Source organism: Amblyomma maculatum, chromosome 6, assembly GCF_055883805.1.
Source record: "Amblyomma maculatum isolate TAMU_Amacu chromosome 6, ASM5588380v1, whole genome shotgun sequence".
Classification (NCBI taxonomy): domain Eukaryota; kingdom Metazoa; phylum Arthropoda; class Arachnida; order Ixodida; family Ixodidae; genus Amblyomma; species Amblyomma maculatum.
The window spans coordinates 132,517,301-132,535,431 of record NC_139349.1 but is presented as its reverse complement, the minus strand read 5'-3'; the positions used below and the strand labels follow the sequence as shown (position 1 = coordinate 132,535,431).

Sequence of the window (18,131 nt, the reverse complement as noted above, 5' to 3'; positions counted from 1 at the left end):
ATATATTGTAAAAGCAAAAAAGTCATTGTGGATATTTAGCGCTGTGCCAAACCGACCAGCGGGCATCTTCCTTAGAACAAAATGTTTCTAACGTGCCTCACACTGGATCCCTGCAGAAATTAATACTTTATTTCTTCAATGGCATTAAGCGATATTACAAACATTTCAGGCTGCATGGGAAAGCCTTCCCTATTTAAGGAATGTTTATTTTAAAATTAAAATTGAAAATATGGCTCTTCTAAAAAGCGAGAACGAGGACGGTGCCTGCTATTGCATCCTCTCATTTTTGTGTGCGCATCCACCTAGCAGAATAAATATTTATAATTATACTTGAGGAACTAACTAGCCTGGCAACGTGTGCTACAACTGTTATTTAAGTAGCCGCCAGTAAGCAGCTTGACAGTGGACGAACTAACACCGAATCGTCCGACCAGCTCGAAGTATTCTCATTTTTCTATTCTACGTGGCATAGATTACGGAACAGAACATCGTTTTCTCTCTCTTTTTTTTTTTTTTTAACGTGGTGCACGTATGCTTTAAAATGTGCTTCCACTCAGCTCGTTACTAAAGCACAGCAATGCGACCAGCTCTTACAAGGCTTGCGAGAAAGGGAACACGAGCGTTGCTGAAATTTATCCAAGTATTCTTTTTATCCTTTCAACTTCTCTTTGCCTGCCGATAAAACCTGTTTTGAAACGCGTTTTATATTTCTCCAACAAGGCAACTACGCGGCAACATGTTTTTTTTTTTCTTTTTTTTTTTTTAACGCATACAGAGGTCCGCTTCCGTTTAAGCGTGTAAGCAATATGGGGGCAATATTGATGATGAACAGTTTACGAAATAAAATACATGTGCTTTCTTTCGCTGGGCAACACGAAGATTTGGGTGAGAGCTCTTTGTAACTTGCTGCTGTTCCGGTTGACCACCAGGACGCAGTACGCTTGCATCCATTTTGTCCATAGATATAAGTTACGGTATGACATTGTGTTTCGAACCATCTACATCCAGCAGTGTGAACGGGCGCCGAAACCGCAAGGTCCAGCGAAGTCACGTAGGATCCGTTTGGTACGTATACGGGACGTCATGCATTTCGTGTCAAGTCTGGAGCGGAGCTTCAAGCTTCACGTAAGACGTATCGTTCGCGGCTGCATCGGTGCCCGAGCATGACATGTGAAAAGAAATGCTCCTTCTGTAGCAAAAGACAATTGTAATGAAAATACGTACATCTGTGTTATTACCAATACGAGGAGCTTTTACGCACGGTGGTACCGTACTACACAGAGAATGCCACACTTCCGCTTTAAAAGGTTCAAAAATGCATCTTTCTTGCAGTCCAGCTTCTATGACGAGATGTTTATGAAAGCATACATAATTGAGCCCACTTAAAACACACCTAACGGCCACGTGGATTACCCTCGTTCCATCTTTAGTTCGCAGTAAGTGGCCTGGACATATACTGCAGCCAAACAAGAAGGTTAGATAAAAAGGGGCGCACATTAACAAAGCCGTTGCTCGGGTTTGCTTCTTTTAACCACAGGCGTAAGGCAAATTTTTGAACCCTTTAGATAGGAGGGGGAGGGAGGAATAGAGAGAGAGATGGGACCGAAAGGGGAAGAGAAGAGGGATTCCCCTATCTAGACAGACCCTCTTCCTGTCTCTATCCTATCTGTGAGAGGCAGCTTTCCCTCTTTGTAGAGAGAGTAGAGAGAGAGACTGTCTATTTTTCATATCACTAACTATCATTGTCTATTACTAACTATAATCATCGGTTCCTATATACCGGAACACCACCGACATCCCGCGGAATCGCTCTGACACATCTATAGCCGGAGACACTTTTACTTGGCAATGAAGCCAAAGCTGCGGAGCCGAAATGCGTCATCTTCCTACGCAGCTGAATATAGTACCAAGTTACATGAGCAGTTTCTACAAAAAGAAAATGAAATCATAGCGCTAGTTATTTGCGGTGTAGTTTTTATCATCTAACTGGTTTCCTGAAATGAGCTATTATGCCTAAAACCCCTTTTCTTTGTTCCACAGGGTTTTCTGGTCTGATGTCTGTCGCGGGTTTTCCAGACGGCCCGACTTTGCAGACAAGATGACGACAGCCGCCTGTTCGGGTCGTTCCGGTTGTTCTAGTTCGTCCACTCCGCAAGGGTTGTAAGCGTTTTCGCCAGACAAGATTCGAGTAAAGTTCAAGACACGCTGACTGTCGAGCAAACGACGAAAATACTCTGCAACGTCTATGCAGACCTAAAGCCGTGCGGTCGAACTACATGGTGGAGTGACACGTTTAAAGACGTCCCGCCTCCTTTTGCACCCATTGCCAAGAAGAAGTGTACTTTCTGCGGACGCCACTCATGAGCTGTCAAAAGCTCTCGTCTTAAAATGTGGTGAAAAGAAAACATTCTATCAGAAATCTCTCGGCTACTGCCTGGCTTCAGTTTTCACTGATTGTGCGTACCGCTCGAAACCTCTAAACACAGATGACGCATACTCTGGTGTGTACGCGCTGCCGGCAAACGACAGCGGCGCGGAATACAAAGATACAGCGGTACAGCCGACGCATGACAAGTGAGTGCTCGGGCCAGCAAGACATACCTCGTGAACTTTATTCAAACCTTTGAAGCCCCTGTCATTAGGCGATCACCAGCCGTCTTAAATAGTTTCACTGTCAAAGCAGCCCCTTTTTCTTCTTTCCCAGAAAGCACAGGAGCACGAATCGATCTCAGCGCTGACGAGTTCAGTTTTCTACAATATGGTTTAGTTATTTATTTATTTATTTATTTTTTATTTATTTATTAGATACTGTAGACCTTGCTCAGGTCCAAGCAGGGTGGTAAAATACAACAATATTACAAGTGAACAATACATCAATCAATGGAAACCGGCAACAGCGAGTCATTCCAATCTGCAATTGTTCGGGGGAAAAACGAAAATTTGAAGACATCCGTCCTTGCAAAATAAGGTGTTAGTGAATTCGGATGATGGTGTCTAGTAAGCCTAGATGTTGAAAGAGAGATAAGATGAAGAGCCAAATGCTAAATTTCCTTTACAAAGCATGGAAAGTAACCGCAATCGTAAGTCTTTCCTTCTATGTTCAAGAAGTTCAATACCATTATCACGCATTATTTCTGAGGGAGAGTCGTATCGAGAGAATTTGGAATACATAAATCGTACTGCTTTTCTCTGTACACACGCATATTCAAGTTTAGGTCTAATTAAGGAATAATAGGCAAGCAATTTTACGTTAGGTGGAGCACTTTTAAGCTTGTGCCGCAAAAAATATAATTTACGCAGGGCCGAAGAACAGATATTATCAATGTGTAATACATTGCTTCCGCATTCCTCATAACCGAGGAGTGCGATCCCGGGCAGACGCAACACAGTTTTGTTTTAGTTCTAAAAATAAAAGCCATGCTATATAACTGGGCTTCGTGCAAACACTGAATTACATAATTGTGTGACTGGCTTTCCGATTCTTGTGTTTCCCAGGACTGGCCATTAGGCCACAGGCCTGAAAATAAAATATAGCTAAGGTGAGAAAAAAATTAAAACTAAGTAATACGCAGTCACTGTTTCTACTGAATCGTTTTCAACCGACTACTATTTTGCGTTGCTTTGAGTAGACGCCTGCGTTTAAAGCCTAAAAAGCTGTCCACCCTCCAAGAAATTCAGTGCCTTTCAATCTCCGGTCAGTGCACATTTTTTTTAATGGCTCTTGAGATGTCATGCCTCGACCCAAATAGAGGACTTGGTTTCTACTCTATTTTTTCAATGCTTGTTCCTCCGAAGCAGAGCCAACGAGTCGCCATTTCAGAAAAGGATAATACATGCTGAGCCGACCAGAGGAAGAAGCGCCCGTCAACTGAACAGTTTCACAGTGAGCGCCTGTCGCGACGAAAAAAAGAAAAGAAAAAGCCCAGAAGCAAAGAACAATGGAGTAACATGTGCAGTTTTCCGTACATAAATTGAAAGCAAGACGCTGACCGAATGCGAGAACAGGGAATAGCGAGGGACACACACACACACACACACACACACACACACACACACACACACACACACACACACACACACACACACACACACACACACACACACACACACACACACACACACACACACACACACACACACACACACACACACACACACACACACACACACACACACACACACACACACACACACACACACACACACACACACACACACACACACACACACACACACACACACACACACACACACACACACACACACACACACACACACACACACACACACACACACACACACACACACACACACACACACACACACACACACACACACACACACACACACACACACACACACACACACACACACACACACACACACACACACACACACACACACACACACACACACACACACACACACACACACACACACACACACACACACACACACACACACACACACACACACACACACACACACACACACACACACACACACACACACACACACACACACACACACACACACACACACACACACACACACACACACACACACACACACACACACACACACACACACACACACACACACACACACACACACACACACACACACACACACACACACACACACACACACACACACACACACACACACACACACACACACACACACACACACACACACACACACACACACACACACACACACACACACACACACACACACACACACACACACACACACACACACACACACACACACACACACACACACACACACACACACACACACACACACACACACACACACACACACACACACACACACACACACACACACACACACACACACACACACACACACACACACACACACACACACACACACACACACACACACACACACACACACACACACACACACACACACACACACACACACACACACACACACACACACACACACACACACACACACACACACACACACACACACACACACACACACACACACACACACACACACACACACACACACACACACACACACACACACACACACACACACACACACACACACACACACACACACACACACACACACACACACACACACACACACACACACACACACACACACACACACACACACACACACACACACACACACACACACACACACACACACACACACACACACACACACACACACACACACACACACACACACACACACACACACACACACACACACACACACACACACACACACACACACACACACACACACACACACACACACACACACACACACACACACACACACACACACACACACACACACACACACACACACACACACACACACACACACACACACACACACACACACACACACACACACACACACACACACACACACACACACACACACACACACACACACACACACACACACACACACACACACACACACACACACACACACACACACACACACACACAATTGAAAGAATTCCGGGAAGGCGCAGAGGGGGGAGGGCCGAGATACATCAGCGGCCTCGCAGTCTCGTATAAATGGGACACGGGAGGAACCATTGGGACACAAAGGAAATCGTCGCGAGGAAGAACAGATGCGGCCGCAAAATAGACGAATAAAAGCATCTGCGAACAAAAGTCGCTCGCATCCACCATGAGCGCAGCTCTGCGGGACCTCCAGCCTCCCTCTCCCGAGCTCATCCTTAACTGTGTCCGAATCGCGAGGGCTGTCCGAGTGGTGGGAGATATCCCGCGCTTCCCTCTGTTTCTTTAGACCTCAGCATCCTTACTCTCTGTCCCGCAATCCCGAAACGCGCACTTTCTTCCTTGGACGAGGCAACCAGCCGTCGGGCAATGTTCGTGCCCCGGTTCGGCGAGGCCGCGGCTTGTCTCTCCGTTTCTCTCTCCATGCTTTTGGCGATGAGAAGAGAAAGAGCTATTCGGCGTTCTTCTCTTCTTGAGCCCTTTCTCCTCCGGCTCCTTTCATCCTAAGACCCTCGCCCGCCGAAAGGAGCTTCGAGACTGAGAACGAATGGCAGCTTGAACGAGGAGAGGAAAAAAACAGGAGCGAGAGGCGAGTGGTGTGCGAAACTGCGTCGAAGGATTCATGTACCGACGTCCAGAAAGACAGGGGATGTACAGAAAGGAGACGGAGCAATGGCGACAGCATTTCGGGGCGAAGATATATGGAAAAGCTGTTTTTTGTAGAGAGCAAAGCGATAGGATCATGCACCGATATGATGTGGGAAGCCAAGCTGCAGCCCTTGTTGTCAACCTTGATTTCTGAAAACGCGTTAGAAGGATCGTAGAAGCAGAAAAGGATTCGGTGGAGACGAGGAGGGTTTTGGGGGAGGAAAATGGGAGCAAAGGAAAGCGAGCGGGGAGCGAGAAGTGCTGCGGGGAAGGATGCTCCCCTCTATCCCTAGAAAATAGGGAGAGAGAGATAAGGGAAGATGTCGGAAGAAAGGGGCAGAAAGAGGGGCGCATTAAAGAGGCCTCAGGAAGGCGGGGAAGAGGAGCGAATGCGCAGTTTGGGATCGGCGCGGGACGCTGGCTTCGCGAGCGGTGGACGGGCGCCGACGGGCGAGCGACGCCGGGAACGGGACGGCCGCCGAAACTACTGGAGACGCTCGCTCCTCTGGAGCAGCGGGAGAGAGAGAGGGGAGAAGGAGTGCGGAGCGGCGACCAAGCAAGCAGGGGCGCGCGCACACTTCTCCGCAGCCGGACAGACGAGGCGCGCAGCACCAGCATGGCGAGACGTCCCGCATCGCAGCAGCACGGGCTATCGATCGCGCGTTCAGTGCCGCTGCTCGGAACTACGATGCGCACCGCCCTGTGCTGGTGGATCCTGTGGTGGCTGGCGATAGCCGGTACCACCGACGTTCACGCAGCGGCGGCGTTGGCCACCGGTGACAGTCACCAGCCGCGGAGTCACCGGTCGCCGGATGGAGGGGACGAGCACCAGCAGCCGCGTCCCAAATTGCTGGTGATTCTGGTGCAGGGTGTGAGAGCCGACTACATCGATCACGACGTGCACCAGGGATTCGCCCGCGTGGCACAGAATGGCATCCACGCCGAGTACGTGCTGCCGGTGTTCCCATCCAGCCCGTACCCAAATTCCTACAGCATCGCCACTGGTAAGCGCGACTTTCTTGGCCCAAAGGAACACACACTATCGGCTCCTGTGGAGCTGTGTGAGCATTCCGCTAATTTTTGCTTGGTTCCTAACGGTGTCGTTGCCGCGTCCACTTGCTGGCGCTTTGCGCTGAATCGACGTTAGCGATCCAGAATAGAGCATAGGCGGCGTACGCGTATATTGCCACTGCTTAGTGCGACTGTATAGAAAGAAAAGTAAAACAAGCGAGCAATATTCGCTAACCTCTCACATGTCCTGACAATTGACCTCCGATAAAGCAGCGTGTAAGTTTAAACGCACTGAACATGAAAATGAACGTCATTGTCTGACGACACATTACACGTTACCAGCGAAGGCATAAGCAGAGGGAAATCGTAAGAAAGGAGTGTGGGAAGCTGGGACCCTCTTCTGCGGTTAGCAGATCGTAATATTCGATCAGCATCAACTGAAGGAGTTGTCATTTCGATTGACTAACTCTTCGGTTACAGATTGGGAATCAGAGCTCCAAACTCTAAGAACAAATGAGCAGCTGTGGTCATACTACAAGTTTTGATAGGGTACAAAGAAGTTACGTTGTACTAATGGCGCAGAAGAATATATGGCATATTTTCGCGGGTACTTTAGAACAGAGTATTCAAGCGCGGTAGTCGGAAAGAGGCAAATTGACGAAGTGACGCAGTACTGCATGTACTGCATGAAACCTTTAGCCGCCCGCATGCCAAAGCACGTCGTATAGTTATCTGCCAATGCGGGATATTGAACATATATCGAACGGATTACGGTACGCGAACCTGAAAGTACTACCGCATACGCAGCCGCAGATAAGTGAATGAAATGAAATACATGGCCAAGTTAATCTTATGTGCAAGCTTTCGAGGTAGGGATAAAAATATAAATAACGATAAGGTGGAGTTTGTGATTAATGGCTTCTAGGGCAAAGAATTATGTAGAGGGAAAACCAGCTGCAGTGCACATGACATGGGCTTCTGGTGGTATGCTGTTACTGCAGTTTGACACTTCCGCATTTGAACGCGTTTCATGTGTCGAAAGTGAAATTGCTAGCGCTTTTGCTTTAGCATTTCTAAAGCTACTGCTGCATGGCATCTCAAAACGAAAAAGACTGATCTTTGAGCATGCAGATTGATTCCTGGGTAATCAATCGCTTCAACTGATGATGGCCAAGGTCACAAGAGTGTCAGTGTTGTGGTTTTTATGAAGTTCCTTACGCCATTCACTTAGTTGGCGAGTAGCTTCACGCTTATAGAGTCTTAAAATTTTGAGCACTTGACCCGTGCAAAACCCCAAGAGACACATATATAATCTCACCTGCCTTCAAATAAAGCCCTGTCTCTGTAGGTAGACTGTGGGATAGGTCATTTTCTTGTCATTTACAATAGTGTTGCAAGCATGTGCACGTTCGAAGAGATAAGAATGCAAACATTTGCTGAGGTTTTTCTAAGCTCTGTGTTCATTAATCTGCTAAAATAAGCTTCCTTGTGCATATACACCTCGGGATGTGCCGCGTTTCCGTGCACAGTTCATTTTTCCGCCATGCACGCAAAACGAACTAGGCGACCCCTTTAATTGTTCAACTTTCACTTTGAATTCTCCCCGCGAACCTCTATTATTACTTATATCTTTTTGAATAGACTTAGAGCACGATACATTAATTTGAGTGCATATATCCGCTTGCTAGCACTAGTCACATATTTCAGTCTTGGTGAGCGCACTTAGCCATGTTCTAATCTCAGCTGTGATCATGGCAATACGGACCAGAACCGTTTTATTGAGTTCATGCCTGCTCAATCATCCGAAATTTTTATGCCACTGCAGCTAAGCGATGCATACAGTCGCACTCAGTGTTATGTGCAATGTGGTGGACTGAATGTAAAGCGGCTTGCTGTTGTAGCGCTGATACGTACTGCTAAGTAAGCTGGAGCACTGCACGGAGGCTTCTTCCTCACCGCAGAGAGGCACATCGTGCATCGCTAACTTCGCTCGTAAATAATTTCTTATGCCCCTAACCAGGGTTCCAGCTCACGCTAAACGTGAATGCAAAACGATTGGACACGGTTCGGGTCTGCAATGCACCGGGGAACATAACAATGGCTTCCTGAACACCGGTTGCACTGAAGCGTACAGCACCACTCAAGTTGCGCATATATGTACCCAAGTCGGGAGCGTCATGAGTGGCGCACACGGTTCCACCACCGTAGTGCATTTGTTTCGAGTTGTTTGCTTACCCGCCACGCGTGCGTGGCTAGACAGATGTTTCATCCTGCGTCGGCCCAGCAGCGTGCGCTGCTGTTGGACGGAGGCAAAAGAACGGTTCTTTGTGTTGGAATGTCGGCCAGATGCTTGTGCGAAACCCTCTTTCGTCTGAAGAGGCACTGGAATGGGTGTGTATGCTGGTGCTTGAATGGAAGAGAGAGCGAGAGTGCGACGGAGAACGAGGACAGGAACCAGATGATTGATGCGTGCTTTCAAGAAAATGCAATTTTTTTTTCTCCCCACTTGATGATGCGCACTTCCGGTCACTGCTTGCGCGATACAACTTTGTTTACAAGAGACGCGTAACGTGACATTATAAGAACCCCTCTAGGTGTACTTTGTTTCCGAAGATTTTCTAAAATGCCCTGGGTGGCTGACGTGTAAAAAAACGTCGTTTTCGTTTCCGAGGTCGATGATACCTCATCTAGCACGAAAATGCTTAATGTTATAGCATCCCTCTGAACAACAGCACTAATAAAATCAAACAATAGAGGGGCAAATTGGCGCAGTTTTCTTCCGAGTGAATTCCGCAGTTCACATGCTAGTTTACGTAAATTTAACCCCATTTTTCTCGGCACAAGAAAGCCTGATTTGAATATGTTATTCGTAGCTTCGCGCTCCTCGTAAAAGGTCAAAGAAACATTTCTTTAATTATGATAAATTATTTGCTTAGCTTATTGAGCACTGAAACCAAGTAGAAACTCCTGCTTGGTAAGCATGATAATGAACCAGTTTTTGTAATTCGTCATATCATTTTCGTTTCATTAAGCCCAAATACTTTAGGTAGGAAGCAAATCACAGGCGCAGGTGGGATGGTCGCCGCATCGCCGGCAGTAGCCCTGCTGCCAACGGATCCGATCGGCCTTGTTATAGGAATCGTGCCTCTCCGTGTCTTAGGAGTTAGGACCAGATTAACGTCCGAAATACTGGTGAGTCGGGTCAAATGCTTCCTCGCGTTACGTCATTCGTCGGCACTGGCCACCAGTGCGGCACGAGTATGTGGCCCATTCGTAGAGTTCACTTGGATGACGTACGCGTTTATGATTAGACAACTGCAGCATAACGCAATCTCTATGGCTTACACCACCGGTATCAGGTATGACCCTACTGGGCCGAATGAAATGAAGAGTAAAAGAAACACAAAATTCCGCCTGAAGAAATAGTGAAAATAGGGTCGTGAAGCGCAGAAAGTGAGAGGTCAGGCTGCTTCAATGCGACAGAAGGTTGTCACGTAAAGCAACTTAATGGGAAGCTCGATGGACGAACATCAAATCTCACTTGGGTAGTAAGAAGCTTCACGGGAGTGCACACTGTAATTAGGGAATATTATTCGGCAAAGAGGAGCAAGTTTGGCCTCGAGTGCTCCTTTGTACTATGTTTTCGAGTTCGGCACTATACCGGGTGGTATAATTCATGTTAGTCGGCAGGGAGGGGCAAAGGTGGTAAGTTCCCCCCCCCCCCCCACACACACACTACGATGTCCTGCCGACGTCCATTGTCTAATCTTCTTCACGCATATTGTCAAGCTGTCTCTGCACATTGTCAAGCTATGCATAGGCTTATTAGATCAGATGGAGGCGAAAGGGTCCCAAACCACACTGACGTAAATGACTCAGTTGTCCGCCAGATGCAAGGAAGGACTAAGGGCCTTCGTGGTCAAGGGCTAGATTTACCTGATGAAACGGGGCAGTTAACTATTGAACGGCCACTGAACAATGAAGAGAGAATGATGACCGGTTAAAAGCCAGCCTGATTACTCATGAGCCCGACCTACGGTCAAGTCTACCGTGCACCGCAATGTCTCGTCAGTGAGGCAGTGACAATTGACTCAATGTCTATGCAGGAAGCCAGTTATGCGCTCCCTTTCAGCGCGCCGCACGTGCGGAAGAGCACGGCTCAAAGCCCTGCGATGTCTGTGGCTACTCTTTATTCCTTTTGTCCCAGCAGAAGCAGCGTGAAACAATTTCTCTTTCGCCGGCTCAGCGCCGGACGAAGAGTCCATCAATATTAATTTATTTATGCCAGTGCTTCGATTAAATCCGGCATGCGCCGAACAAAAAGGCTCGCACGCAAAAAAAAAAAAAGAAAGAAAAAGAAAAGGAGAGAATGCGAAATCAAGGCTGCAGGCCCGACCACCTACTGCTCTTACCGCCCACGGGGAGGGGCCTCCACGTTCCTATTCATTCCCCAATCAACGAGTTCAGGTTCCGCTGGAGCACTCACGCGTTGACGGGTCCCAATTATTTTCAGCTCAGCTCGAATGGAAAGGCCGTAGGAACCCCGGAACACTCCGAGAAAGACAAAGCTTAAGGGAAGTAGTAAAGACAAAGAGAAGGCAGGACGAATGACGAAGTACTCGTTAATAACGCTCGCGCCTGTTAAGAGGGCGAGCTACAAGGAAGTGTGGTCGAGCGACGCAGATACACGAAAATTGGACAGCAAGCGAATGTAACCATACTTAGACTGTGCCCCGCAAGGGTCACCATGTTGCTTCATTTAGCATTGAGAGATACCGCGTCGCGTTCTAATATAAGAATGCCGCCAAACCTAACGCGCATCTTTGTTCCACGGTACGCGCCGCGGGAAGGGGGCACGTCATTGGAAAGCAAGTGAGTGACACTTCTCGCTTTCCCGAAGGTGCCACAATACATCAGTTTAGGAACGTAACCTCCGCTTGTGTGGAGTTTCGTCAACGTAAATGAAGCAAGAAAGGCATGTCAAGAAGTTAAAGCAATGATAACTGCGTCATTTAGGGAGGCAACTCAGCGCTACCGAGATGGAAGGGATGAAGGAGACGAAGAAAGGAATGCATTGTTTAGACAGCATAAATCACGCATATTATCTATCGACTTAGTGTATGCCTGTCCAACCCACGTTTCTGGGGACAGTGGCCGCACTGTTGAGATCCCTGTGGGCCAAATAAACGTAGAGGCAGTCGAAGCCACACTGTTTTTTGTGCGTTTTTTTTATGGTGACGTCATGGTATGAGGGCCCGAAGCCACTCTGTTCCTCTTTAATGATTTCACCATTGTATGACATTTCATAGGTAAAACCACACCCTTCGATGTCGTCATGGATTTCTCTAATGAGGTGTGTCATTCAAGCACTGGATCCTACGATCAGAGCAGTCATCGCTCGTGCCGCAGATGCTGCAGCACGCGTTCGGAGATCGAATTTCTTGCCTCTCATTTCGATCACGAGCGCCCCGATGACGAAAATCGCGACATTAAAGAAAGGATACGCCAGTGCGTGTCACTTCAGGCTCACGATGTAGCGGAGCAGATATGCTTGTCGACGTTAATGCAAATGCCCTTCCCTAATGTTACACTCCTTATTAATGTGTACAAAATGATATGGCGCCATATGGGTTCAACTCTTATTAAAATATCAGTTCATTCCTGTTTGTTTTCTGCACTTGCATATTCAACAGCATATTTCGCCGTCATCATCAGCAGCCGGACTATGCCCACTGCAGGGCGAAGGCCTCTTCCATACTCTTCCGAATAACCCGATCCTGTACTAGCTGCGTCCGCTTTACCCCTGCAAAGTTCTTAAAGGGACACTAAAGAGAGAAAGGAAGTCGGTTTGCATCGATAGAATGCCAGTTCCTGATTACAAAAAGACCACTCTTACCGAAAACAGAGCTGTTATAAGGTAGTAAAGAAGAATAACAGAAATACAGGTATCGCCACCACAGCCAAACGGCCGATGCTCGCAACTACAAATCACGTGACGCGCTAGGGATCCCGGAGGCTGACAAATGCTAATTACGTTGTATGTTTGAATGCAGTAGTACGTTTTTTCTCAAACATGATAACACGCTTTTATCATACGTAAACGACGGCGAAAAGACAACGTAAACGTTGCAAGGCAAATACAAAAATATACTTGGAGGCGCCACAGGCGCCCACTTCAGTTTTGGTTATGTTTCGGCTCAGGCATTTCGTGCGCACTCGGATAGTTTGTTTGAACCTGCAGCGCCTGAATTACGAGCTTGGAACAGCAGATGCGCCTTGATGGTTCCCATTTGAGCATTCGGAGGCACGAGCGAGCGAAATCCGCTACCGCCGACACACTCCTTCGTTCACACTTCTGCGCCAACATATCGCCGCCGTTGCCGCTTCGACTGCGACCTGACCGCTTGACTGCAGCTACGTACGCCACGAAAAGCATACATATGCCAAGACCGAAGGAAAAACGCATTATCATTCAATTTTTCTCTAAATCATGGCACATCTGACCAACATATACTGCGTCAACAAGACCTTCAACGTGCTATTTGCAGGCGTCGTAAACAAAAGGGGCATACTTGCCGCTCATACCAAGGAGAGCGTCGATATATTGCGCTCGTCGCCCGGCGAAAAAAAGGGCCTCGGGTAAAAAGTAAAACCTAAAAATAACGAAGCACCAAAAATACATTACAAAAGGTTAAAAAAAATCGATTTGTAAAAAAACAAAAAAAAAAATGCCAGAAGCGGTAAGACTCGAACTCGCTACTGCTTGCTTCGTAACGTTCGGCGCTAACCGCTCGGCTACGTCGCGCCACAAGAACCTTGGAGATATTTCTAGTTTTTATGTCATGGCCCCATTTACAATAAAGTGTTTCTGCTGCTGGTTTAAAAATTACAACTTCTTGATCATCGGCGCATGCTGCCTGCTCTCACGTCTTGCAACTAATGTTCTGAATGCCTATGCGCACTATATTGTGCACTGGATCCATTTTAACATGTGGAATTTCACAGCGCTGGCAAATGTAGTGGCGCCGGCACTTCGGTCATGTTCTGCTACCTCGGGCGTAATTTTCGCTGAACACGGAGCTGTAGCACAAACCTTGAAGGAAAAAAGTGCGACGAAGCTTCAAAACTGACAAGCGCAGCAGCGAGGGCACTATTTTGCTGGTAACTAAATCTTATTTGTATGTAAACATGTCAGGAAGCGTTGCGATGACCGAGGGCTCGGTTTGTTTATACACAATGCAAGAAGGAGCGCAAAAGCTTGAGAAACATGTAAAGTATTGTGCATTACAAGCGCTCTACATTTTTTTTTTCTTCCTTTATGGGCCCATCGCTCGGTAAATTACTCTCTTCATCGTTTTATTTATTTCGGCTGAGGCCGTCATTGCGAGTACGCTGTTGCCAAGTTGGCCCTTGAGGGATGCGACGCCGCGGGCCTCGCCGGCACGCTAGCTATCACGGAGTCTCCGGTTACGTCATAGTGTGCGTCACTCAACTCCAACTACGTAGTTGGAGGCCACAGTTTGAATTCGACCGGCGGAAACAAGAAAAAACCTCAACTTCTTATCGCAATATCTCAGCAATTATTCGATTTTTTGCTGCCGGATATGCGGCGACAGTGTCACCAAATGTAGTTTATTAGATTTTCATACTATCTTTGGCTGTCTTTAGTGTCCCTTTAATCTCATCTTCCCACCTAACATTATGCCGACCCCTGCTATGCTTTCCTTTTCTTGGGATCCAAATTGTTACCCTAAGCGATCATCGGTTATCCTCTCTACGTATTACATGTCCTGCCCATGTCCATTTCTTTTTCTTGATTTTCACTAGGATGTCCTGTCATTGACTTGAGTTATTTCTCTGACTCACTCTGCGCGCTTCCTATGTCTTAACGTTACACCTACCATGTTTCCATATCCCTCTGCGTTGTCCTCAAGTAGGTTTCGACGTATATCTAGTTAAATACATGCCACGCACAATAGTTGTTTAAAACGAAATTTCAAATAATTTAATGGTATAATGCACGAGAAACTCGGATGCTCCCTATTTGGCGCCTTCGAGCAGAATCCCGCTTTAGAGAAGTTGAGGAGGCCACCTAAGACTACTTATGTGCACTGAAGGCGAAAACATGAATGTCGAGCTCGTCAGGATTTTTGGTTTGCTTGTGTTTTTATTGACGCTACCTTTTTGTTTCTCATTATCACTGATAATCACTACTGACTGCATCGTGCACTGATCAGCCGTATTATATTAGATATATACCAGGTGTGCTAATTAAATGTAGCTAAAGGTTTAAAACAAACGGTGTGTCCTAGCCAAGCGTAATCTGCTAAGGGCTGTTGAGAGGCACATAGCGTAGTCTGTATAAATTTTTAAGTACGGTGCCTTACTGCGGTTTCATATGTCGAAACATTCCTGAACCTGTTCTCATTTACCTACTCAGCTTATATGGAAGACTCTCGCGATGGAAAGAAATTGTAAAAATATTCTTTCTGCAAAATTACATTTCAGCCAAATGATCCTTCACTTCGAAAAACTGTGCAATCTGACGGACGTAGTGCAAGAGGGGTATGCTCTGCCATGCCACCCTTCCAGTAATTGCTGCCTTGAAGTGCTCGTTAGTGAGCTCATTTCAATACCACTTACTGAAGGGTTCGTAAATAGCACGTGCATATAGAACATTGTTACGTTGTATTAAACACCACATTTTAAAACGCAACCTTCGTGGACTGTAAGCAATGAGACCCTGTCACATGTGGAAAGGCCTGGTTCGATTTCTGCCTATCCAAATGAACAGTTTGCTCTTCAGCTCCATTATTTTATTTTGCTTGAAGCTTCCTGAAAATGTTGGCGTCGACTACTTTTTATTTGTAACGTCACGTGGGCCAATATTCTGTCTCTTATTTGGCCATTTGCCTATTGGTATTTGTGTGGTGACGTCACGGCCCTGCTTGACAGTGGGAGGGTTTCCGGGGTCCATCTCTCGCCATGATTTCGGGTTTCGTTGCTAATGAGCCATATAAAAAAAAGATTTTCGCTTTAAAAAGCAACCAACTTGAATAGGCACTCATAGTGCCACATTTTTTTCGAAGATTTAGCAAAACCTATTACTGAGAAAAATGTACGCCCTATTCGACTTCTAATAGCACTTAGCGGTTAGGCAGCTAAGCTGTGCGTTATTCCTGAAGCACAGTAAAGATGCGCTTGTATTATTATGCTCTCGTGTCTTCTGTGTGAACCCAATTTCCCTTCTGCCATAGAGGACTCTACATTAATTTTTTACACGATACTTCAGGTGTACGGTTTCACGCTTTGTACTAAATGCGTTGTCATCCCCCATAATCAAGACAGGAGTTTATTGTGTTTTAATGGTATAACAAATTTGCTGTCGCCGTTTGACTCTTTTCTTATTGACCCATTTTGTGATTTAATTAATCTACCTATACGATAACGGCCAACGGGCGCTGTAGGTATTTGTAATAATAAATAGCAGGACGGACAGCTGGAATTGCGAAAAGAGCAAAAGGCAAATATGACAGAGACGACAAAGTTGCGAAGAAAAAAGAAGCTCGCGCTCACTCTGAAGAACGCCGGTTTTGGAAGCAGTAATGTGTCAGTAAATCTATTGTAGTGCGAACTGAATCCGCCTCATTGGACTTGGTGGAGGTACTGCCTTTTTTCATCCTGGAGACCGTAGTCGCACCATAACCGGCTCTACCACTATGACTGACACTACGGCTCAACCTGGCCCGCTTGCTCCCAACACTATCATCTGTTCAGGGGCAGCTCGGAAGCGAGATCCACCCATCTTCAGTGCCACGGATGACACAGACGTGGAGGACTGGCTGACCTCCTACAAACGAGTGAGTGCCTAATAAGTGGGATGGCAGCGTTAAACTCATCAACGTCATCTATTTGACTGACGTCACAAATTTGTGACGTTCCGAAACAAAGAAGTTGATATTTCTACCTGGGCGGCCCTCAAAAGTCGAAACTAACATAACCGAGGTTTTCGGTCGTCCCGCTGTTCGGAAACTTCGCGCCGAACAACGCTTGAGTTCTCGGGTTCAGCAAAAAGGCGGGAACATTACCACCTACAATGAGGATGTTTTCGATCTCGGTAAACGCCTTAATACATCGATGGATGAGGAAGGCAAGGTCAAGCATTTTCTCAAGGAGATTGACAATGACGAATTTCTGATGTTCACCGCCATGTATCCCCAAACCGTTTCTGACGCCATCTCTTGGTTTCAGAGTTATGAGGAGCTCCGAAAACAGCGTCTCGTGACGCGCCATAGCGATTGCTCGGAAGGCGCCGTTTCAGCTCTGGATCTTCCCACCTCGCCCCAAGATTGCGCAACACTTCTCCAGCAAATTCAGCAGTTTGTACGGGAACAGATGGTTCGTCAGTTATTTTTGGAATTACCTGCCATCCTGCCCCACAATCTCGTGGTCCCCTATACAACGTGTCATCTAGGAGCAGGTTGCTGAGATCCTCCCACCCGTCAACCCATCGCCTGTGGTAGCCACTCCACTGACTTTTGCCGAAATTGCGAGCAGGTCACCGCTTTCACCCGCTATGCCTACATAGCTACCCCGAGCCCCAACATTACTATAGGCGGCCGCTAGTGCCTCAGGGCCCACCTGCTCAGCCTGCTCGTCGTCCTCGCAACGGTCCGCGCACTATGAATCCGTGGCGCACCCAAGATAACCGCCCCATTTGCTACGACTGAGGTGTAGCTGGCCATGTGGCCCGGTGGTGTGCACGCCTATCCCATCCTTACACCTACGGGCCCGCTACAAAAAAACCACGTACCCGTCTCCGACCCAGTATGGCGTCGTCCGTCTTCGCCTCACTTTCCAACTCGTTCCGACTCGTACGCACACCGGTCGCTGCCTCCTTGTCATCAGCACCACTCTCCTATGACCCTATGTTCG

General features: G+C 47.1%; 1 protein-coding gene across 1 annotated transcript in view; it reads left to right on the top strand.

The window, feature by feature from the left end:
* The window catches only part of LOC146186779 (uncharacterized), an 80,482-nt gene that overhangs the window by 12,072 nt on the left and 50,279 nt on the right, over nucleotides 1–18,131 (top strand). Inside the window, exon 4 of the mRNA XM_084608114.1 lies at nucleotides 6,354–7,189. Coding sequence (XP_084464240.1) covers nucleotides 6,354–7,189 — 836 coding nt within the window. The remainder of the gene's footprint in view (nucleotides 1–6,353; nucleotides 7,190–18,131) is intronic.